The sequence below is a fragment of the Telmatherina bonti genome (genome assembly GCF_933228915.1).
Source record: "Telmatherina bonti genome assembly, chromosome: 4".
NCBI classification, from domain to species: Eukaryota; Metazoa; Chordata; class Actinopteri; order Atheriniformes; family Telmatherinidae; genus Telmatherina; species Telmatherina bonti.
This window is the reverse complement of record NC_136622.1, coordinates 12,139,629-12,165,054: the sequence shown is the minus strand read 5'-3', so window position 1 is coordinate 12,165,054 and position 25,426 is coordinate 12,139,629. Positions and strand designations below refer to the sequence as shown.

The window sequence follows — 25,426 nt, the reverse complement described above, 5'->3', positions numbered from 1 at the left end:
TAGACCATGCCTCCTAGTGAGTAGGTGAACCACAATGGTGAGTGTCCAAATACCTTTATAGAGCAGGTGAAATGGCATGAACCATGTGTAGAGACCTTGAAGAGGTGTTTCCTGTACATGTTAATGTGACTGATCTTTACTGAATAATCTATTTTTATATGTATATATTGAGCCATGCTGGAATGTTTATAGCCTTGGCTAAATTTTACTGGCAGGTTGACGTACGTAGTATAGTTTGTATCTAGGCATTGTATTAATTGTAAAGTGAATGTCAATTAATGTTGGTTTGTCTTGTAGGAGGGGCGTCCAGTATAAAGCTGAAGGAGAAGCTTCAGGCGCGAGAGAGCATTTTTGTTGTGATTGAGCAGCCATTGGATATTGCTTGTCCAACTGCTAGCTGGTGCATGGCTGACTCATGCGTTTTATTTTTGTAACTAATAAAGACAACACAGAGTTGAAGAGCTGAGCTTCTGCATCCTACCACTATGGCCAACCTCACACATCCTTTTCAGGTCCATCCAAATGTTAGTTTAAATCCAAAATGAGTCAGAAGTACATCACTTTAGGTCCACACACTTCTTCAGGGATGTTAAAAAGTTAAATGTCAGATATCTGCTATGAAACCTTAAGTTTGGTATTCTTTCCAGAAGAAAAGCAGAGGTGTTTTGTCTTTGTGCTTGTCATAGCAGGTCAGGCCAGATGAGTCCAGGACCACCGTGCCAGATGGCAGGTGACACTGCTGGAGGACGAGAACCCCGGGGGACACAAAGTGACAGTGATGTGTGTTTGTGTTTGTGTGTGAAGCATTATTAGAACTAGTTTTATGGCTCGGATCACTATTTCAGTCTGTCTTACTGGGTACCTGCCACATCTAATGGGAAATGAAAATGGATATGAAAGTGACAAAAACTGGAGCATCTGGACACCAGCTTGCTTGCTGACTTGTTTCTGTTGTACATTGCAGAACACAAAGGTTTTACAGTTGACTTTTGTTTGACTTTCTTAAAGTCTAGTTTTAAAAAAGTGTTTCCAAAATATAAAACTTAAAGATAGAGTATGTAAGATTTTCAATATTTTCAAAATAAATTACTAAAAAAATAACTACAATCATAATTAGATAGTATTTTAAACATGTAGGTTCCAGTCTGTCCATATTTGATCCGTTATTAAATTGCATGTTTAATTAATGACAAAGACCCTTCTTGAATGTTTTCTGACCAGTAAAAAAAAAAGTACTTTTTTCCACCAGTAGGGGGAGTATAAGCCTATTTATTGCAGAGCGGCTCTGAGCTACAGCTCACAAGTGATTTCTGCCCTCATTGGAGCTGGCAAGGAGGAGGGGAGAGGGGTGAGTTTTGCTCATTACTGCCAACCTGTGGTCGTTTGTGGAGGTAGCAGTTTTGTGGTTTTGCGCACGACCTGGTGTTTGCCACCTGGTGGTGGAAAGAATCGCCTTGAAATCTTACATACTCTGCCTTAAAGACAAATTTGTTTTATTATTAGAGCTTTTAATTACAGAAACCATTCCATGACACTGGTTGGGAATAATATTTAGTAAATGTATGCTTCTGAAATATGAGAGCAGAACAACAAAACATCTTACCAAATTTGCAGATGGTCAGATGTGAGTGTATTATAAGGGTACACAATCTATGAACATAGAAAGAATTTACTTTAATTCTGCTGTAATTTCCGGTAATTAGATTTATATCCACATTGGAGATTAGAGCAAATTAGAAAATAATTTCTAAAAAGACTGCTGGGATAGGCTCCAGCTTCCCCACGACCTTTCATTGGATTAAGCGTTTGGAAAAATGAATGAATGACTGAATGAATTTCTAAAATGTGTGAGAAAAACTGTCAAAGTTGTTTTGAATTATAGGTTTACACAGTTTTTATTTATTTATTTACATTTTCAAATTTTATGGGGAAGAGAAATCAGGGATCAGTAATTTAAAGGAATACTTAAAGGACAACAGTGCTAAGAACCAGAGAACAGGAGCATCTCAGTAGCTAACTGGGCCTTTTATGCATCTGTCAAGATGTGTTTTGCATACAGATGCGTCTTCACTGTATGGTAGTATTTGCAAAAAGAAAGGAAAAAAAAAGACCTAGGAATAAATCATATTCACCTGCGGAGTAAAAATGTTAGAAAGTTAGAGATGGATGGGATTAAAAAATGCTATCATTGCCAATCACAACCCACCCCAACTTTCAGCCTCCCATCCTGGAATATCTGTTGCTGTTTCCTTCTTCCCTGTTTTCTTTTTTCTTTAGTTATGTTAATTGTTGTTGGTAATTTGGACCAGTTTCTAAATCAACATAGATATTTTGCTTTTCCCTTGTGTGCTGTATTTTCACGTCAAAGCAGTTTGGATCAGTTACTACATAATTGATTTGAGTAATTCTGGCCGATGTGCAATCTGTCGGTACTTTCAGCGCGCATGTCCCCTGGGTCTCATAGGCATTTTGGCATTTAAAAGTACATTTAAATTTGTTTTATCATTAATACTTGGCCAGATGGTTAAATATTCTTTAGCTGTGACAAGATTAAAAGTTAACTCTTGGTGACTCCTTAACTTCCTTTGATCGTCTAAGGCTTTGGTTCTCAAACTGGAGGGTGGATTCCTCGTCCAGAAGGGTGTGGGGACATGACAGGGAGTCCACATGGGACTGTTGTTTAGAAAACTTGGGCCCTCATTCTGGTCCACACTCCAGACCAGTTGGTGGCAGTAAGGCACCAATTCGCTTTTACCAACTATCAAAAAACATCAAGATAAAGAAGATCACGGCAACGAAGATGAAAAGGAGAAGTAGTAGAAGAAGAAAAACATGAAAGAAGAAAGAAGAAACAATTGGAAATTGTGGAAATGCAGTAGGGATTAGGGTTTACCAGACCAAACTGTCTTTACCAACCCAGACCCACCAGTAAACACTGGGCTTAAGACATGGCTCACATTCATTTGTGCCGCAAACGACAATCCGTGCTTCCATGGTAACGATACAGAGAGAGAAAATGATGGAGAGACAGGTGAAAGAGATGAAAGAAGGTGGATCGTCCTTGGATTTACTGTAAACGTGTTAAAAGATATTTTCTCATCACATCCCCATGACATCAGGAAGCCACTCCACTTTTGTAAAGAAGAAACTTTTAAGATAAAAGATGAAAACTTGCTCAGTTACCACAAGCAGGAAGTGCAGCTAAATAAAAAGATGTATTAGCCCTGAACTGGAGGAGATTATGAATGATCTTAAACTGGCCTATCTCAACAACATGGCTGGAATTCTAAATGAATCAAAGCTTCAGGTGCAAGCAGATGCTTGCACGGGTCAAATTTTTCCAATCTGAACTCACAGCACACACACCTGATATGAAAGCTAATTACCAAACAGACCGTTAGCCGCGGTATTCTTCCAGCCAGATCTGGCCATGACTCATTGATTTATAACTCCCTGCTTGAGCAGTGACTCCTACATAAAGTACAGATCTTTAGAGGTGCTTTATTATGCTCTGAACTTGCTTAAGTTGCATCAAATTGCACTAAACCAACAATCTCTCTGAAATGTTGCTGCTCCTTCCAGACATAACGTAGAACCAAGATTGTTTTTCTGAAACAAAACTTCCACAGTTTCTGGTTTTAACTATCCTCTTCATTCCTGGATCTCAAAGCTTCCTAAAAAGGTATTCTGGTTGCTGATACTTTGAACAATCTTACTTAAATATCCAAAACACAATTTAATTATTTTATGCAGATATTTATAGATATTTACTTCAGAGAAATTCTAAAGATTCATTTTTATCAGTTCCTTTTTTACTTTTTAACATGTAAAGCAACTTTCTGCAGGCCATCTAAGTTTCCATGGGTACCCAGCATGTTGCAAGACTCTGGTTCTGATTCAGCCTTGCAGCTGGAGCTCCTTTTAGCCAAAATAGCTGCCCTTTTTTCTGCTCTTCTTCACAAAGTAATGAATTATTAATGTTTTAAGGAGGACTTATTTGGTGCTGTATCAAAAGTGTTTAGATCGGCCATGATTGGGTGGCTCCTGTGGTGGCGACATCCGTGCTCCTGGATACGGTGACACTTGATGTGGACAGCTCACCTAGATATCACTTCCTCACAGCAGCATCAACTGATATTTGGGACTGGAGCTTGTTGATGTAAACTGGGACTCGTAGGGGACCTTCTGTGTGTTTTATCTAAGAGATACTGAATGATAGATGTGACTTTAAGTTTGGTTTAGTTTTTTTTAGGAGTGTCTGTTACAGTTCTTAGGTATTTTTTAAATGTTTTTTCACACTTTCCATTAGTAGACAATTCCTGACAGAAGCCAGGATGAGATAAGCCAGTAGCTTCTTTGTGCCGTTCATTTTCAGTCTAGTCATGCAGCGGAGGGGACCATCTCCTGCTTGGAGGTGGGAATGCTCCTGTGTGAGGACTGAGCCTCTTCTGAGTGCTTTTGGATGTGGAAGGGACATTTGGAGCACCGCTGGTCATCGAAAAGAAATAAAACATACTTGCTTTCACATCAGTTTCCAAAAGTCTCCAATAACACCAGAAAATGTCACTAGATTTATCGCTAGTTGCTTTTTGGGGAAAAAAAAAAAGTCACTACAGGGTTCTAAATACTCACTAAATATAGTGAAAGTCATCAAGTTGGCAACACTGGAAGGCATCTCAACAGCTACTTCCATCTACACAATCTGTTACCACTGCTTTATAGCAGAAACCCAGACACTTTGGTGATAGAGTGCTTCATCACCATTAGCAGAACCAAAAAGGCATCATGGAGGCAGTTTATATACATCATTCACTTCATCAATCTACATCAGGCCAGCTGGCAGCTGTTCATCACATTACCTTAAGAAATGTGTGATTTGTTAGTTTTTTCTCATGTTTCAGCCGCTCTGAATGATGACATGAAGCAGTTTGAAAGTTTTAGCTAGTGCCAGTCTGTTACATGGATGAATGCACATATTGTATTTGTAGGTGTGTTTATTTATTACAGGGTAGGTTTCTGCAGACAAACATCAGTTCCAGTTTAAAAATATCTCCAGTAGTCATACAGTATGGGTGTTCATATAACACACCACTCAGCTCCACTTTCATTTTTTCAAAAGGGTGTATTTTAGATCATTGTTATACTTTTACCGCCTCGGCTAATAGCCCCCTCTGTTACCATGGCAACACACAGGTAAGTGGAGTGCTTAGCTTGCACTGTAGCATGATGCCCGTTTCTAAAACTGTTGACCTATAAAAAAAAAAAAGAAAAAGAAATGAACACCCACCAAGATGACGAGGTTTCAAAAATCTTATGAGTTCTTCAAACCTGGACCTGCTCAGGATTTGCGTGTGAGATTCTGATAACTACCAATGCAGGAAAATAATCAACTGATTTTTTTTTTTTTTTAATTTTTTTTTTTTTATGTGTGTAAATATAGAAACCAAACATGTGCAGGACTTCTAAATGACAGCACTTTGCAGTTTGGTGAGTGAAGAGAAATTTGACTGCAAAAATAAGGAAATTAGTTGCTTTATTATGTCCTTGTGAAACTCCCTCACCAGTCCTTCACCTTTCTCACCTGTAGTTGTCTGTCACTACTCAGATACCTCTCCTCTAACTCTAATAATTCCCTTGTTTCTTACCCGTTGTGTCTGATCTATCAGAGGCTCCAGACAGCTGTCTATTCCCTGCAGGCTGCCGTTACAGACACTGACCATATGGGAAGAATAGTGATTGCACTCCTCAGGTTTCATTGTTTCATCTTCCCTTTTATTTTTAGCCGTTTTCAGAAAACACTGCAAGTAGCCCGCTTTGTGTCTTTTCATTTAGCTTCTTTAACGCTACCAGGAGCCAAACTGGATGGAGGAGGTGGAAGGAAGATCACAAACAGGAGAAACTACAAGGAATAATTTGACAGTGAAGTCTTTACTAATGCTTTTCTACTCTTAGGTTGGTTTTCATGTTCTGAATATTACATGTAAAATGGTAAAACGTGGGAAAAAGTCTGTGTGGGAAATAAAATAGACTCTGATTTAAAAGTTTTTATACACTTAAGCACGACAAATAAAAGTGTTTTTGAAGATGTCTTTCATTTTCTTTGAGAGCAGATATTTTTAAAGCTCTGCAAGACAGTTTTTGAAAACAAGTGAATTAAAGACTATATTTCCAAAAACCTATTAAGATAAACATCCTCCTGCTTTTCAGTTTTAATATACGAGAGGAACATGCAAACTCACAGATTATGGATACATGCCAAAATACTTTTTTTTTTTTCTTTCTCAAACGCTTTGTGCCATGGACCGGAATAGCCATTTTGCAATCTGCCATAAATCTAGGTTTCAGTTTTTATTTAGCGTATTAATCTGAATATTCTAAATGCAAAAATTAAGTTTAAGTGACAGTTTATTGACAGAAATGACCATATGCTAAATTATTGCTATAAAATTACATTTTACATGGTAGACTTTTACAGGGGTGGAGATGTCATAAAAACTTTTTTAAATGTATGAAGTAGTTAAAAAAAAAAAAAAAGAGCTGCAATGAGCCAAATAGCTCAGAAATTTCCAAAAATCACAGCAGAATTGGTTTAGGAGAGGAAAAAGTAGACTTTTCAAGTTAAATGTGCACCGCATGTCAGATGATGGCGCTTAGCCTTGTTTAAGTGAACTGCACTAACAGAACATTCACACCAGAGTTCATTTTAATTGGACCACGCCTGTCAAGTGTGAACAAGCCTTAATTAGTGGCTAGCTGATAAACATTGTGGCGTATTTATGAGTTAACCTTTATGAGAGGTTAAAAGGTGCCATAGTCAGTCATGATTAGGCTTGCATTCGCCATTTCAAGTCTCCTTCTCGTATAAAATATTAACATCTGATGTAAAAGTTTCTTAAGGTTTTGTAAGAATCTATCTTGATGCAAGTTAGTAGTTCACTCTATTTAAATACGTAATGCACTTCTTCAAAGATTAGCGGGGGTGTGGGAGACATAAGGTTAAGTGCTTACTGGATTGTGAAGTGCAGTTGCTATATTTAAACGTGAGCAGAGATATGTGGTAATTTAGAAACTTTTGCATTAAAGCATTTTTGTGAATATTAGTTGAAATTCACAGTTTTTTGTGTATGTGGAAATGCATCTGATGTTGAGATTATGTGACACGGAGGAATGTTATTGGTATTATGTGTCGATAAAATGAATTTAAAAAAAAACTATGATTTCCCTTTAGAATTATTAATATGCACTTCAGATTCATCCATCCATCCATCCATCCATCCATTAAAAAAAAAGACCTCCCTCTCCCCAACCACATTTGCCAGCTCAAAGGAGGGATCCAGAGGCTTTCCAAGGCCAGATGAGAGATATAATCCATCCAGTGTGTCCTGGGTTATACCTAAGGTCTCATCCTGAAGGGACGTGCTCAGAATGCTGCACTAGGGAGGCATCCAGGAGGCATTCTAACCAGATGCTCCAGTCACCTCATCTGGCTCCTCTTAATTCTTGGCACTTTCTGCATGACTGAGTTTCTCATCCAGTCTCTAAGGGAGAGCCAACCACCCTGCTGAGGAAACTCAGTTTAGCTGTTTTTATTTGTGATCTTGTTTATTTAGTCACTACCCAAAGTTCAAAAGTATAAGTGAGGGTAGGAACATCAATTGACTAGTAACTCAAGAGCTTTGCTTTTTGGCTCAGCGTCTTATTCCCTCAGACAGACCTTTTTAGAATCTGCATCACTGCAGACGCTGCACTGATCCACCTGTCGATCTCACTCTCAATCCTTAACCGGCTGACGATTGTGGTCTCAGATTTGGAGGTGCTGATTCTCATCCCAACCACTTCACACTCACTCTGCACCTAGAAATTCTGTCCATAAAAGTTTGCATTGGCAGAGTTCAACCTTCACTGGAAATAAATCAGACTGACGGCAGTGCGGACCAAGCTCTAACACCAGTCGTACAGGGACTGGACAGCTCGTACAAAGGGGTTTTGGTGCTCCACAGTACCAGAACACTTCTCAAAGCAGTCCCTGGGGGAGAAACAGTTGAAAGTCTTCATTCAGTCTACAAAACACATGTAGACTGGTTGGGTGAACTCCCATACCCCTCCAAGATCTGAAGAAGGTATAGAGCTTACTTACTTACTTACTCTCACTTTGTTGTTCTAAATGTGAAGAACATAAAAACTGAACTCTTCCTCTTCATGTTTAGTAAACTCAATCCTGATCTGAGGGTTCTAGTTGGTTCATAACAAACAGGAGATACAGGCAACAAAACAGCTGGAATTCATATTGATATGAAGCACATTTGGAAGCAAATATGAAATTCTTTACAGCTTTTAAGCATTCACATTCACAACTCTGTTCACTTAACTCTAACGGATGTGAGCTGAAAAATGAACATAAGGATAACAAGAATTTCTCCTCCTACCTCATTTAAAAGATTAATCAGGGAAGACTCCACAAGACAGTGTCTTCAAGCTCTGCTCTCCACCATTAATGACTAATCAATCACCATAAATAAAATCATTCACACAGAGATCTTATTGTATGTAACCTTTAACTGATGTCACTTTCCTCATTATTCTCTTCAAGGTGAATTCTTTTAACGAACACAGAGAAATGTTAATTAATCATGTGGAAATTACAGACGGTTTGTGATGGGTGTTAGTAATTGTCTCCATTTTTAAAGTCCATCTGATTAAAAAGTGTTAGGATGGTGGTGGTGGTAGGGGGGGGGGGTGTTCTCCACGAACAGAAAACATAAAAAAAGATGCAAAGCAAAACTAACTCGATTCCAGTTTTGTTCATTTAAAAGTTCAAAGGAATGTGTTCAGTCAACACATTTTTTCCTTGAATGTTAAACTGAATGAAACATGTTTGCTAAGAAATGTTTGAACAAGAGTTTGTTCAGATTGTGTGAAGTTCCTGAAACAACCTGGCAATTTTTCACCTGGTGCAGAATAACAATAGCACGCAGTTCAGATGCTCATCTGCTTATGAATTTTTATGGGAATTTTACATTCTATCCGAAAACTTAATTTAACGTTTCTGTGCAAATTATGTTATGTAATGTTAAAAGACATGTGGAGATTTCACATTTTGCAGCATTATTTACCCAGTTTTAGGAGAGCGTTTAGATGAAAACATGCCCTTGGGTGATACTGAAAAACTTTATTTCAACAAATTAACAAAAAATACTAACTTTTTTGTCTTCTGTCCACACAACTGTTCCATTTTGTAGGATAAAATTTAAGGTCTAGTATACCGGATTTCATTACAGTCCAGCCCTAACCTAAATAAATAAAAAGAATGAACTGAACTTTGAATGGACACAACCCATTTTAAGCTGTGGGCACTGAACCCTGAACTATTTCATGAAACACAATAACCTGTAAACTCTAGATTTAGATAGTTTTAATCCTTGTGTCTGCATCCAAACACTAGCATTATTTACTTCACTCTTTTTTGACACTAGTCGAGAAAAGTCTGTGGCATTTGGGCTGAAAGTGGAGCTGGCTGATCGTTTGGTCTGTCTGAGCTTGATAAGCTTTCTAAAACATGTCAGTAGTGCTGTGAACAGCTGCAGGGACCATAAACATATCCTTCACCCTAGCAGACCAGGCTCATCAGCTAGCTCCATGTTTGTGTTGGTGGCAGTAACCATGCTTAAAACTGCCAAGCAAAGTGAAAGTGAACATTTTTAAAGACACAATGACAGAAAATTCCAATGTGGCACATTTCTGGTAACTAGAATTAATGGAAAAAAAAGCTGTCAGTTGTATAGCAGAAGATGGGGGCATAGAGTATGCTGGGAATGAGAATGCTGGTTGTCAACTGGAACCAAACAAACAAACCACAAAGAGTGTAAAATTGAAGTTCAGTCTGAATCTATTGACTGTTAAAAGTATTGCACTCTAAGGGGCTTGATACTGAAGCAACAAATGACAACAACGGGTTCATTTCATCGTCACCCAAGTTAAGCTAAACATACAGGACATGGCATACAGCAGCGATGGTGGCAGTGTTGCCATTACACTCTTGGATCGCTTTTCTCTAAAAAAATTTTATTGGATATGATATAAGAAGGAATTTTAGCATTTCCACTGTAGTGTGTTACAGAAAAAGCATGAAGATTGACAAGGCAGGAGATTTTGCTTGAACTGACAGAAATCTTGCTGTCAACTCTACTTTACAGGAGAAAAAACAACAATGGATTAATATTTGACATGTGTACATGAGGCAGCAACAATAAATAGGTATATGCATAACTGAAAGCTTCTATATTCAGCCTAAGGCACCTCCACATTAGGTTCAATTTGTCAGCAGACTTTTCTCTCAGCATAAAAGTTGGTATATTAGGATGATAGTAATTTCAATCAATTACGTTTGAACGTTATAGTCAAGCATCTGACATAATTAGAGTTCCTTCATGTAAGAGGTAGTATTAATTGTAAGTTAAAGGTAGCTTATCATTAATATGATAGTTTGAAAATAAAATAAAATATAGCTATATGTACCTATTTTCTTATAAAGTTTGCAAAGCCTTATGTTGATTCCCCGCAGATGGTTGCTAAAATCCCTTGTTCGCTAAATAACAAAGCCTGAGCTAAATACAAACCAAACATGATATGGCAAAGGCAAGAACTAGATATATGGTTCAGTCCTGAGGTCACACGGTTTTTGACTAACGTCGTTTTGACTTTACGATGTTCATTAAAAAAATGTAAAAAAAACCTAGAGAAAGTTTTGAAGGGGGTCATGAGCCAGAGTTGAACCCATTTTTATTATAAGGACCTGATCTCTTCATGCAGTTCAGGAATGCATTCCTTCAGCTAAAATGATCTCACATGAACACAAGATCAGTGTAAGAATAACAAATTATATCATTTTAGATGGTAAGCGTAGCTGCTGTAGCTTCACCTGAATGACCAATATTGAATGTCATAAGGTTCTGGATAAGCCCTTATGACATGTGATGCAGAGGGAGAGACAACACCTCAATGCGTGTATATTTTATTTTAACTGACAAGTATATTTTAATTACTTCTACTGTTTTCCCATTAATATGATGTATAATAGGTGTATTTAGATAGTTAGGTGATTAATGTGGTATTTAATGGTAGAAACTCGACTTACACGGAATTTCAGGTTACGCTGCGTTAAAAGAAAAGAACTAGTTTGTAAACCGAGGATGAGTTCGGAGGCTGTGACATGCCTTTATGGAGTGTCAGTAGCAATGTGGAAGTTTTGGAAGCGTGTTCTGCCTGTCAGTACAAGTGGTTCAGTGCTTACAAGGCTGGCACTGGTTGTAAACAGGAAACAAATCAACCAGGGGGGTACCAAGAAATAATGAACTGGTTTTTCAAAGCGTAATGTGCCTAAGAATATTTTGGGATCCCTAAGGCTAAGTTGAAAGGTCTTCATTTGATTATAATCAGCATATATTCGAAAACAGAACAAGATAAGCACCTGTTACTCAACACAACCTGGACTGCCTTTGCTCATCTGAGACATGGTCTTATTAAAACAGCCCCTTTTCTGAAGCTTGATCACAGGGTATATTTTCCAGTATATTAGAAAGACAAAGAAGGTATTCAGGTTGGTTGCATCGTATCTTGTACAAGTGACCAAAGAATGTCACCACTAAAGACAAAGCCTCACACTCTAGTACTTTGTTGTATCGCCTATAGCATTGATTCCAGCAGCATTCACTGAGGCACTGTTTCTCTATGCTTCTGCATTTTTTCTCATGTATTGTTGCATTAATTTTTCACATAGATCTTGCACTGATGATAATGATGAGAATCCTACCACTTATCCAGCATGTTCTAAAGATTCTGGTTGGAGTTGAGGTCTGGACTGTGGTGGCCAATCCATGTGAAAACAATGTATCACGCACTTGTTCACAATTTGAGTCAAATAAATCCTGGCAATTTTTTATTTTGGAATATACCAGTGCGATCAGGAAAGAAAAAAAAAAGATGAAATAACTTAGTTATCCAATATATTTTGGTATCAGCTGATCTCATTCTTTGGGTACCTAGCATTGCTGAACCTAGATCTGTCCATCTGCAGCAATCCAAGATCATAGACTGTCCTATAGAATTGACATTTATGTTTGTTGGACCATGTGATTACACTCTAGAGAGGGTTTTACCATCTTCACTTCCGACTGTCATTGATGTGTGTTAGTTCGAACACCAGTCTTTCCGCAATGCATCACCCGGCTTGGCGATTCCAAGTCAGCCCCCAGTATGTGGACCAGTAAGATCACCATCTGGCTTGCACTAACCTAGGCTCTCCTCTCACTCGTGCATCAACCAGTGTCAGGACTGTTCCACAGCCATACAGCTGCTGAACTCCTGAGGCTCCGCGGTCATCTGGCTGGATGTCTGCTTGCCGAGCTGCACCTCAATCCGGACATTGCCATTCAGCCTCGTCAGAGATATGTCACTGTGGCTTTTGTCGAAATTTTCATCTTGACAAATCCACAGCGATCAAATCCTTCTGGTCCATTACCCGTTGCTCTCCCAGAACCTCCAACAGGACTTCTGACCACAATACTCTAGCCAGCCTTGCTAGGTCAGCTAACGTCAGCCAAGATATGTCTGTTCTCAACTTCAATCTGCTTAACATCCACTCAGCAAGGGTCATCTCATCCAGGATCTCCTTGTTGACCGTAAGTTTGACTTTCTATGTTTAACTGAAACATGGCAGTGTCCTCAGGACTTTTCCCAGCTTAATGACTGATTTGTTTACAGCTGTCAACCTTGTGGCTCTGGTTGCAGAGGAGGTCTCGCGATAAATCACTGTTCAAAGTGGAAGGTCTCTCCTGTGTCCGTTCCTCCTCTCAGCTCTATGGAGTTTCTTGTGTACAGTCTGTCTAGACCCTCTCCCACCATTATTGCTACAATCTATCAACCCCCCAAGGCACATTCTGATTTTCTAAACAATTTTGCCATTCTGCTTACACATTTATCTGCACTCTCATCTAATGTAATTTTGTTGGGGGATCTCAACATACATATGGATAACAGCGGTATCCCTCTTACCAGAGACTTCTCATTGTGTCAAGATCATTTTGGTGTCCATCACCTTGTTAAAAGCTAAAAATTACCAGCTTGAACGTCTCTGCAAGAGAACTAGTCTTGCCATCCACAAAGAAATGCATCATTCCCATTTACAGTGTAACAAGGACTCTATTGCAAGAACCAAAGCTGACTGTTTTTCTGCTATAATCTGTTCAAATGAAGATAAAACAAGGACACTGTTTTCACTGGTTAACACAATTTTCAAACCCCCCCCCGACTCCCTCCGCTCCCACCTGTACTGACCTGATAGTTGTGACTCCCTCATGTATTTTTTCAATGAGAAAATTTTCAAGTTCCATCAACATCTTAACCCTGATTTCTCATTTGTTACTTCAAATGAATGCTTCACTCCCTGTCAGTTCCAGTCGGAAGAGATGGATCCATGAAGCCTTGTGAAGCTTTTAAGGCTTCTATTTGATTGAAAGTCTGGGTGTCAGACTTTTGACTTATCATTTCATGCCCACATCAATAACATCACTCGTTCTGCATATTTCCATTTATGGAACATTTTTAGTCTCTGCCCTTTCCTCAACCCCTACTACCTCTGTTCTTGTCCACAGTCTTGTTACTTCCCGTACTGACAATTGCAATTCACTTCTCTTCGGTGTCCCACAGAAATATCTTCATAAGGTTCATATGGTTCAAAATTCAGCTGCACGCATCATCACTAAAACTCCCTCCTTTTACCACATCACCCCTATCCTACAGCCTACAGCAACTGCACCGGCTACCAGTTGACTCAAGAATAGAATTCAAAATTCTTCAGCACACTTTCAAGGCCCCCCCCCCACACACACACACACATACACACATACACACACACACACACCACACCCCCGCTCCCTCAGGTTATCCTCCTCCATCCACCTCGCTGTTCCCTCCTTCCATCTCAGCATCATGGGGAGGAGAGCATTCAGTTACTCAGCTCACCACCTCTGGAATACCCTCCCACCAGACATCTGTAACACTGACCGTTTCCAGCTGTTAAAATCCATCCTTAAAACACACCAGTTCAAGAAAGCATACTCCCTGTAATCACCCTGTTCCACAGTTCTATGTTGTTTTTATTGTTTCTTATTGTTTTATTGCCTGTTTTTATTGACTGTTTCCTTGAGTGACTTGAGAGGCTCTTTTAAATAAGATGCATTGTCCCCACAGGCTTGTCCAGTAGGCACTAGGCATGATGGCTCCATCATTTCATCTGCCTCTCTTCTATCCTGATCTGCTCATTACTCTATAACAGGGTCAATCTGGGCTCATTAGACACATGATGATCTTCCATTGTTCCAGAAATCAGTCTTTATGCTCCATATCATACTGAAGCCTTTTTTGCCTCCTCTTTTTGATTGGTGGTTTTCTTTTGGCTACACAGCTGTTCCTTCCCAATCCATTGAGTTTTCTTCATATAGTTCGTGTGGAAATGCTTTTACTTTCATTCATAAACATTGTGTGTTGGTAACATTGTGTGTTGGTAAGAAAAACTTGTGTTTTTTCTTACTATATATTTTAGTGATCATTCATCACCATAATACAGGATTTTTCTCCAACCACATTTCTTCATGGAAAATGACGGTTTCTCACTATATAACAAGTTTAATAAACTACTGAACAGTTGTTAATCCAATCTTAGTAATTTCTGCAATCTCCTTTGTTGTTTTCTATCCTTAATTCCAATGATTTTACACTCTTTAAACAGACTAGGTATGCTGATTTAAAAAAGAACTATTTGGCTAATTCTGGTACATCAACAGTATTTTTTTTTTTATTGATAAATAATGTTTCTGCTAAAATAAACCAAGAGACAAAAATCTTCTATTCAGACATTATGAAACATAAATACAGTCCTATGTCTAGAGGCTACATCTGGTAATGTGTTAATGACACAAAAGCTATGAGGAGAAAACCACCAGAAAACTATTAAATGTTAGAATGCATTTTAGGTTTCAGCTGTATATTGCAGGACAGTGTTCTGCATCACATAAAAGCTGTGATACTTTGTTGTATTTATTTCATGCTAACTTAACAGCATCCTCTTGATAAATTTCAGGACCACAGAGACAGAGTTTACATATTCAACTTATAAACATATTGGAAATATATACAATCTACCTTAACACACCTCACATAGTTTCATCTATTATTCTGATTATTTTGTCTCAGCATTCAAATTATTCAGTTTTCTGTTTCATAGAAATCAATTAATTGATTATTCAAAGTATGAGATTCGTAAATCATTGGCAGCTAATTTTGTTTAACAAAACTATTTTTAATAAATAAATAAATAGAAAAACAAAATGACACAATTACATGTAGTTACATTTGCTTCATTTACATTTGGTTCATTATTGGTCATTCAGGTGAAGCCACAGCAGCTACAATTACCATCTAAAATTATATAATTTGTTATTCCTACACTGATCTTGTTTTCATGTGAGATCATTTTAGCTGAGGGAACGCATTCCTGAACTGCATGAAGAGATCAGGTCCTTATAATAAAAATGGGTTCAACTCTGGCTCATGACCTCCTTCATCTTTCATCTTTCCTTGTCTCCAAGCTCTTCTTACCTGAAATTGAGATGTTTTCAACGACTAAAAATAGGCAGTAAAATTACCTTTGAGCTCACATTGTTCCACCTTTCTTTGATCTAAACATAAAATAATTTGGTCAGTACAACTATAAAAGAAAATGAGAGGGTTGCCAGAACCTATTTGTCCAAAATCAGAGAAATTTCTTTATCCTAATAGTTTGGGGAAATTAAAAATGCTTCAGAGATAACAGTTCAATGTGCAGCAATATAAAAAAAATAAAAAAAACTCAAATAATGTTTTCCAAAACAACACATATTAAATACAGAGCAAAAGACTGAGGGAGATTAATTTCTTTCTTGTCAGCTGAAGAAATTATTTATACACATGATTTCCATTTTAAATATCTGAAGATAAAGCAACTGAACCAAACTGGGGGAACAGAAATGTCCTACAGAGGAATAAAGGGACTTTATGGACTCACGATAAGGTTCTCTCCCAGCGTCCTCCTGAGGACCCGATGATCTCTCCAAGTGTGCAAAACGTCTGTCCCAAAAAGTCCTTAGAAACAAAAAGAAACTTGGATGAAAAGGCGTTTGAGGTATTCTGCTTCCAAACAAATAAATCAACAGAATAAAAAGGAATCTAAATCCTGAATAATGTTGCTAATCTGTGGGAACAACAGAGGACTCATCCTGTAACATAAAAACAACAAATATATTTACAGAAAAAGAAATAGGCTTAAAGAAAACAGTAACTGTATACCTTTATGTCACTAGTTGTACAAACATGCTATAATCCAGCTAGGTTAAGCTGAAGAAGTCAACAACGGCTGAATCCTCCAGCGGCTGTTTAATGAATTAGCCTTCATAATAATAATAATAATAAAAAAAAAAAAAAAAAATCAGCATTTAAAGTAAATGTCATTAGAGCTGTGGAGAATGTCATGCATTGTTTGGCATTTTCATCAAGGAAAAGATTTGTGTTTTTATTTTCCCCCTTCCACCCCCCAACCCCCACCCACTTCACATTACAGAAAAAAAAATAAACACATGGCAACATAAGAAGCAGAGATGATACAGCATAATAAAACACACAGAGGGTTGATGTTTGTGATGCACAGCCGTGAGGTGTAGGGGTGAATCCTGCGAAACTTAAGATGCGTGTGGCCGCTGTTAATTCCCTGACATGCACAGTACGCTGCAATATATTACCTTCAAAACAACAACGGCGGCTTCCTTTGCTTTGAAGTGGAAGTTCTGAACGTTGTTTTTACCTGAGCCAATGAAGAAATGCAGACAGACAAAATGCGGCACAACACAACAGGGGAAGCTTCCTAGATGTTGGTGTTTGTCCGTGATGGAATTAAATGAAAGAATGGGAGAAAAATACAATAAAATCACAGCTTGTGAATCACACCACAAAATTACAACTTTCGCCTAGGGCCACTGAGATTTATGAGAAAATGAAAAGTGAAATGAAAAAAGGGATAATACCAGGACACATGAGGCCAAAAATCTGCAAATGGAAGCACTCACCTTCTGCTCTCCAAAGTGATATATTATGGTGGGAAGGACCAGAATAAAAGATATGATCACAGGAAGGATTTACAATGTATTAAAACCAGATTGTATTTATACTGAATCACAGTCAGCTGATGTGCATATGCCTTTATGGTGACTAAGGCTGCATAATATGATACATCTGAGGGCTGAAATAGCCTATAAGCTCATCTCTTAGTGAAAGATCATTATGGACTCTAAAACTTACGTGTTTGGATATATTGCAGCTTCTGGAATCAACATTGTACCTGGAAAAGAAAACAATCATGAAAGCATATTTACCTAAAACATGTCATTATCATCATCATCATTTTTACTATTCTTATTAATATTAAAGTGTAGAAAATGTCAGTAGATTGCAGTAAATTTAAAATTAAAAGTTGTACGGTGTAATAAGTTGCACTGCTACTTGTGGGTGTAATAAAGTTTATTAAGAAATGACTAAAATACTTACACATCAAACCGTAAATTCTGTTTCTCTTCAAAGAAGAAATCCAGAACAAATTTCCTGACAAAGTCTGGATTCCTTGTGTTATCAATTACTTCTGTCCGGCCAAACTAAAAAAAAAAAAAAAAAAAAAAAACCAGAAATGATTATTGGATGCAGAAACAGCATTGATCCCAGCTTGTAAACTTATAGGAAAATTATGCAATAATTAAGATTTATCCTCTTAATTCAAAGGTTTCATATAGAAAAGGATGAAAATATTTAAATAATCCACTGTTTGCAGGTTGTAGGAACTACAGAGAAGCAACAGTAGAATTTATTACATAAAGTCATCATTTGTGTGTAAACTCATACTTTTCATTCTATTTTACTTAACATGCAAACACTTAAAATACAAAGAAGCACTTAGCAAAAAACAAAGTAGACAACATCCCATGACGCTTGTCACTTTCAGCAGCAAGACTGAACAAAGTGCCTTCATTATGATGTTATTAGCGTCACATCGTTATGGACGGACTGGGGTTCAGTCTTCTTTTCTGTGTTGCTTCGGTTCATTGATGTTCCCAGAAATGTATTTACACACACACAACTAGCAAAACTTCTGCTTTTACAGTGTCTCACTTGCAGGTGACAAGCTAATCAAGTTAACTGGATCAACAGCATCTGGCTTCTTCTTACAATCTTTATTTCTTTGTAAACTTTAAAGGTTGTGTTAATTTTTGCTACTTGTCTGGTGATTTTGCTTTTGTTGTTCATGTTCTTTAAGGGATAATGACATTGTAATATACCGTTTGCTGTTTTTTGTCAGGCATGAGAAGGACCAGAGTTTCTTTTTTTTTAAAATTATATTCTGACAAATAAAACTTTCCAAATATTTTTTTTTTAGATGGCTTCTATTACATTCTATTAGAATAAAAGTGAATAAAATCGTGGATTCAGGAGAAAGCCACTTTAGCCTCTTAACATTACTGTCTTGTAATCCATAAATTCTAAATCTCCTTCACAAAAACGCGGCCACGCTGCGCTGTGCCAACCAGACTGGGCTAAATCCTGTGTCCCCAGAGAAATTAGAGTCTGACATTAAAGCCTGCACTCCGCTGTGCACGCCGATAGAGGCCCACCACTCTCCAGAGCCCGGGTATCTCTCTATCACCCTGACAATCACACTAGTAATCTCCCCCCCAGCGGACTCTTTGCCTCACCTCCGTGGCCTGGCCCGACAGCCCCGTGTAATGAGCTATTGATTTTGGCACTGCCTCACCACAGCCTCAATACTTCGAATCATGTCTTTAGTACGCAGCGCACATAATCCACGCTATCAGCTGTGTCCCCAGCCTATCTATTACCTGGGCCTTGCAGGGGAGTGTATTGGACTTCAGAACCTACCTGCCGTATCAGCCCAGCAGGAAAATCCCATCTTTCCTTGCTGTGTTTCTATTTTGGGGTTGGAGGCCTTTAGTCTGTTGTATTAGTCAGGAGTGTTTGGTTAATAGATGCTTGAACCTTTTGGGTTTAGTTTAAGGAAGATCATAGTGTTATCTGATGCATTATTTTAGGGTAAATAGAGAAGTTTGAAAGACATATTATTTGTTTCAGTGAGGGTTTTGTGTTCAAGACAGTAAAACAGGTTCTGTTTTTTGTAAACCACTAACAGTGAACATTTATTTAACAGCAGAGCAATGGTTTCGCCACAAAGATGTACTGATTTGAAAGAACTTTTAGTTCAGTTTGAAGATGCTACAACTGGGACAGTGCATGTTCGACAATGTCCCAACTAGCTTTAAATCTTTCTCCAGAGGAAATTTGTACAGAGTATGGTGCTTGTGAGAGGTGCATTGATTATGACGGGTTGAAGGAAATGAAGTTGTGAAGGTTTTGCCAAAACAAGTTGCCAAATTTGCTGATCTTATGCTGGGAAATGGATGTTTTTTAGTTTAACCAGTCGACCAGTCAAACACTACTGTTCTGTTGACTTGTTACTTTTCTTATTTATCTTTACTAAGATAAAAAAAAAATGTGAAAGCATACTAATACAAAAAATAAAGAACAGCACAGTTCTGATTTGCAGAGTTGACCTCCTCTGATAAGAGGTCATTAACTTTCAGCAGGTCATCAGCTGTACCATGTATTTGTGCTTATGGAACATACAGATGCAGCCACTTAGATTGAGCCCTTCCATTCAAATGCCAGCCAATTTCCATCCATTTCCAGCCATGGACCTTGAGGAGACATGGCTAGGAACTGAATGGAACAGCTGGCCATTAAAAGTGGCTGCAGTCTGCCTCATTATAAAGCAGAGATTCTTGCAAAAATATAAAGTGAGAAAATCCAAAAGTCAAATGTATGTTTATAAGACATTTAAAACATACAAACAGGGTTGACCAAGGTGCTTCACAAGTTCATATAAATGAAGAAGAAATGAAACATAATAACAAAAAGACACAGTAAAAGTACTAAAAACAAAAACTAAACAAAAAACAAAAATAAGAGACACCACAGCATAAAAACCTAATGTGACTCAAACTTCACTCAGACTAAAAAAAAAAAAATCAAGACTACAAAACAAGTTTTCAGATGGGAACTGAACGACTGTATTGGGTCTGAAGTGCAAATATTGAGTAGCAGATTATTCCACTGTCTAGAGGCTGCCAAGGTGAAAGTTCAATCCCCCGTGCTTTTAATGAGACCTCGACTGCACCAAGAGCATCTGGCTAGATGATTCCAAAGCTCTTTTGGGATTATATAAGTGGAGCAGCTTCATTAAGTAGCTAGGTGTTGTACCATGTATCATGTTGTACCTGATGTGCATTCACATCAGGATAGTCCACTAGACTCAGTCCCATTAGGGACTCGGTTCAGTTGTAGAGGGGTGTATCCATGCGGACTGAGATCGCTTTGTTGTTACACTTTTGGTCAAACGAGCCAAACCATTAGAATAATATATCCCCATTCTCACCAAAGGCGGCGCTTCAATAGTATTAGGCTAAAGAGAGGACAAGACCCGCGCGAAGACAAAAATTCTGTTTCTTCCAGTTGCAAGCTAAACATGGAGACGAAACTATCGTTGTTTTGGGTTTTTTATTTTGTCTTCAAGCATTCTGAAATGCAATAGGCGCAGTATGAACAACAGACGAGGCAGAGGACCCTTAACCTGACTGCATCCCACAATGTAATGCTATGTCAAATGCAGGAAGTGACTTTGTGTGGATGATCACTGAGAACGGTCAGAGACAAAGAGGGAGGGGCCAAGTAGAGAAGGGAAGGGTGAGCTGGAATCTCTGGAGAGGTGTACGGAAAGAGAAAGAGGAGAAGACGTCTCTTCCTTTTTGGTGGACGTTCGTAGAAGTTAAAAAGACTCTGAAATCACAGTGGTGGTCCTGAAGAGTGCCGTTTGGCAGCAAAAGGAGGAAGACTGCCATCCAGAAGACGGATTCCCTGGTCGGTGTTGGTCGTAGTTGGTCCTCGTCCTTGGCTGCATGGTAAAGGAGTACGCCGCGCTCGTAGAGGTTGGCGCTGCATATTTCAAGACCCCGAGTTAACATTTGAAATCTTTCACTCGGAGTGTGGCAGCGTGTTTCAGGATTAGGTTGCTGCAACCGAAGAGTCGCGCATCAGTCGGGGAAACTTCAAGAACGGCTCTTTTCTCGTCATTCTTTCCCACTTCCCTCTCTCGACCCTTTTTCCTCACGTGGACCTCCTCAGAGACCGTGAGTAGTTATCAGTTCCCTGCCACATGAGACCTTGATTTTGTGGACACACTTTGAACAGAAGGAACTGCCTTATTTCAGGAGCTCTTGTTTCCCTTCATGGACGATAATTTTCTGGGACTAATTGCATTGCTGATTGTGATTTTGTTTTGCAGTGATTTTGCAAGAGCTCTGCTAAAAATCTAATGCAGAGTGGTTGTGACTCTGGGGAAAACTGTAACTGTTATTAATGAATGTGAAATACTGTGATGTGTTCGCCTCCTGTAAAGTTTGTGACTTTAAGTTACTAGGAAAGCATCAGGACATGTCCTGTTGGGATCATACTATAGAATAGGACATTATATTATTTTATTTTATTTTATTTTGTTGGCCGGTTCTTTTGGTTATCCGGGAAGTGAAAGACAGTCCTCAGTGGAGGTTTGATTTGTTAGACAAAACAAACACATTTATCATCCCTCAGATTTCCTGCTCAGCCACCTAGTTTGTCTCATAGTCTTTACAAGTTGTTCAACATTAACAGACTAGATCGTCCTTCTGTGTACTCCTTGAGAATAGCCCCAGTTTGGCCTCCTACATTTGTTTGTAGTCCGTTTCCTGTATTTGGTCCACAAGAAATGGGCCAAGACCTGCATTTGCAGGCGGACTGAGTCCGCTTCTTTGATCTGAATCAGAATTTGTTTGGCGCGTTCACATTTGCCCAAACGAAGCAGACTTTTAAGCAAATGGACTAGGATTCCAATCAAAAAAGCTGATGTGAATGCACCCTTTAAAGGAAGTTAAAGAAACAAAAAGAAAAACAATGTAAAAATGGACAAGCAGCCAGTTTAAACCTGTTACAACCAGAGTTATGTGTTCATGCCTACTGAGGCTTGTTAAAGCACAGACGATGCAGACGATGGAAAGATGAGTCTTCAGGTAGTCACATCTAGTTTTGATGAATACATTTTTCAAGGTCTTTTGGAAGAAAACGCTAACTTACTTGGGCAATTTGCCGTTGTGACCTCTTCCTCATGTAACACCGGAAAGCCAGAGGGCCAAGGGCATGGGTTAAATGTTGTTAAATGTTGTTAAAGGGTAAGATTTCCGAACACAACCATTTCAGTCCTCTTTTTATTAAAGATGAGAAAATTCTAAATGAAGCTGTCTTTGACATCTTGTAGAAGGTTCAAGACAGACCACAGTGCGGCGGCGACATTCCATTAACCCATGGAGACCTTATGATAAATGGTAAGATTATCCCAAATTCTTTAAAATAAGGTCTTTATTTGTTCCTTTAACAAAATGTGAAAGAAAAGCACCACCTTTTTTTTTCTAAGCGATGTACAATTTTTCTTTCTTTCTTTCTTTTTTTTTTTTTTTGTTTTTACATCCATGCAAGTCTGCAGAAGCGTTTGCAACTTGTGCACAATGTTTAAGAGCCAACAAGCATTTTGAGAACACTTTGACGCATTAAGTCTTTTATTGTACTGTTATTATTATTTCCAAATTGGGACAGAAAGAGGATAAAGCATCTAGTTCTGGGCTCATATTCCAATCAATAGGTCCCGCTCCAGTTATCTACATGCATCTGTCATTCAATAAAAATACATAAAAAGGACCTTTATCTGTAATTTTTAGTCCCATAAAATGTAGCGATTCCTGACAGGTTAGGAGAAAAAAGATAAATGTCAAGTATTTACCAGTGACAAGAAGAACACTGAGTTTACTTTGGATATGCCTTGGATAAATTTTCCTTATAACAGGAAGAAGCTAAAAACACGTCCCAACTGCATTGGTGACTGAAAGCTGCTAATTTTCCACCCATGAAATGATTATTTCTGTGAATTACTTTAAACCTTTCATATTAACATCAGCATTAATGTGTTACAGTTGCAGGACTTCATTAAAAAATATAGGAGCTGTTGTAACTGTGCTCTGAGGTCTGTTTCTACATCCTGCAGACCCACAAACAGAGCTGTGTTTATTCTTCAGTGACCGATCACTGGTGATTTGTAGGAGCTTGTGAGTTAATGATCAGAGCAGTGTACTGCACAAGGAGAAATAACACCAGTAATGCCCATAATACAATCCAGTTCACAGCTGGAACAATCAGAGGCAGCAAAATGGGTCAAGTTAAAAAGATGAAAAACCCAACATATAGTGAATAAATACCACTGAGAGGCTACAGGTGATAATGATATGCTAAACGCAATGCTACTTGTTGATTTTTCCACATAGATGTAATATAAATTAACTATTGCTCCATATCTTGAATATTTTATCCACATTATGTAAAACTAACTGTGGACAGGATATTCAAAGCAAACAGAGCATGAGCCAGGTTTCCATCCATGCCCAATTATCCGCTCAGGTGTCTGTATGTGTACAGCTGGCGGCAAGATGTTTACTCCTCTGATTGCAGCACAATTCCTGCCGTGTTTTTGTTTAGGCCTTCCACACAGAGTAGAAAGGTGTGAGGTGTCTTGATACGAGCAGATCTGTGGCGACAAACCCCTCAACGGCTCATAATGGTCGACTTTGAATTTTCAAATGGGTAAAGAAAGTGACTAAAATCAGGATGTTATTTCTAAAGATGAGGGGAAATAGAGCCAGGACATGAGGAATGAACATGTGACTGTGTGTCAAAAAGACAGAAAAAAAGGAAAGAATTATACATGAAAGAAACAAAACATGACCCTGATGTAAAACAGTGTCAACAGAGGAAACAACAAGATGTCAAGGAGAGGGTTTTTAATAAGGCTAAAAAGAACATACATTATATATATATATATATATATATATATATATATATATATATATATATATATATATATATATGTTCCTCCTTGCTTTCATGCATAGTTTAAATTGGTTTACAATTATTAGAGTATATTTATTCATTCTTTAACCTCTTCTATTAACTTGGTTTGTGTCTGGTAAGTAGAGCTTTAAAATGAATTTCGAGTAAAGATAATGACAAAGTTTTCCAAGAATTTTCTCAGAGGTTTCTCCTAAATTCCCCTTTGATTTCAACCTAATAATCTCTTTTTATAATATCAATATGAAAATCTTTCTTTACAATTGAGGTCTATTTGCAAGACAAAGATATTAAATATTACTCTTGGGAGCAAAAGGTTGCTTAACTCACCTCTCTCCATTCTTTGGTTCCCACAGCCTGCAAATACAAGACGACCACTGGAAGAGAAAAAGGAGAAGCATGAAGAAAAGGAAACAAAGAGAAACTATTCAGTTTCAACTAGTAGCTCAACTGTACCTAAAAACTGGAAGAGACAGTGTAACTGTTACTGTAAATATGGTGAAATAGTCGACCATATAGATGCTGAAAAGCTGTGAAACCTGCCTGGTAGACCTGCAGAACCTGCAGAGTAATCAGTCTTTGCTTTTTCTGCCTTGCAGATATGCTGTCACCATCTTCAGGTGGGTCTCTCCCTGCCTCTTTATATGTGTAATTATGTAAAAAGCCAGGGTCTATTTGTCATAACACAAAAGGAAACAAGGTGTACTGTATGGACTAAATAAAGACTGCATTAATTCTACTTATTTTATTTTTTTCTTATAAAACTTTTTTTTCTTTTACTTATAAAACGAAGGACTTGCCTGGTATTAAAACTTTTTCCCTACACATGCTCTGATTTGAGCCATAATGCACAACGAATAGGTAGACATGTGTAAGAAGATATATAGGTATTATCATGTATATTTATGTCCAACCAATGACCATGTATATATGTCTGATTACTGTATGTCTACGTTTATGTTGTAAAACCAATCACATTTTAACATGAAAAGTGCACAAAGTAAATGATCCACCCTTATCCTACTGCTGATTCATGCCATGCCTACAATGAAATCTGCTAAATTTGGGACCTCGAGCCAACTAAGTTTTCTATGTCCTGCAGCTGCCAGCCAAACTTGCTTCAATAATTAAATCTGAACTGTAACTATTGTCCTACTTGGATTGCACCATTGCAAAGTATGCTAGCTAGCTCGCTAGGTGGCGGTGCACCATCATTCACTTGGATATTGTTGTGTTTCTCTTATTCTCACGAGACCAGAAAAGGTACAACACTGAGGGTCGATCAAAATTTCCCTTT

The 25,426-nt window shown here is 38.2% G+C and overlaps 1 protein-coding gene across 2 annotated transcripts in view; it reads right to left on the bottom strand.

Annotated features, from left to right (window-relative positions):
* The window catches only part of LOC306755101 (copine-9-like), a 119,341-nt gene that overhangs the window by 65,391 nt on the left and 28,524 nt on the right, over positions 1-25,426 (bottom strand). Inside the window, exons 3-6 of one of the 2 annotated variants that reach the window (XM_079239356.1) lie at positions 24,460-24,506; positions 17,632-17,735; positions 17,386-17,425; positions 16,100-16,179 (exon numbers count right to left, since the gene is read on the bottom strand). In XM_079239356.1, the coding sequence (XP_079095482.1) occupies positions 16,100-16,179; positions 17,386-17,425; positions 17,632-17,735; positions 24,460-24,506 (271 nt within the window). Of the gene's footprint in view, positions 1-16,099; positions 16,180-16,829; positions 17,047-17,385; positions 17,426-17,631; positions 17,736-24,459; positions 24,507-25,426 lie in introns of those variants that run through there. The other variant, XM_079239355.1, reaches the window with a different exon arrangement.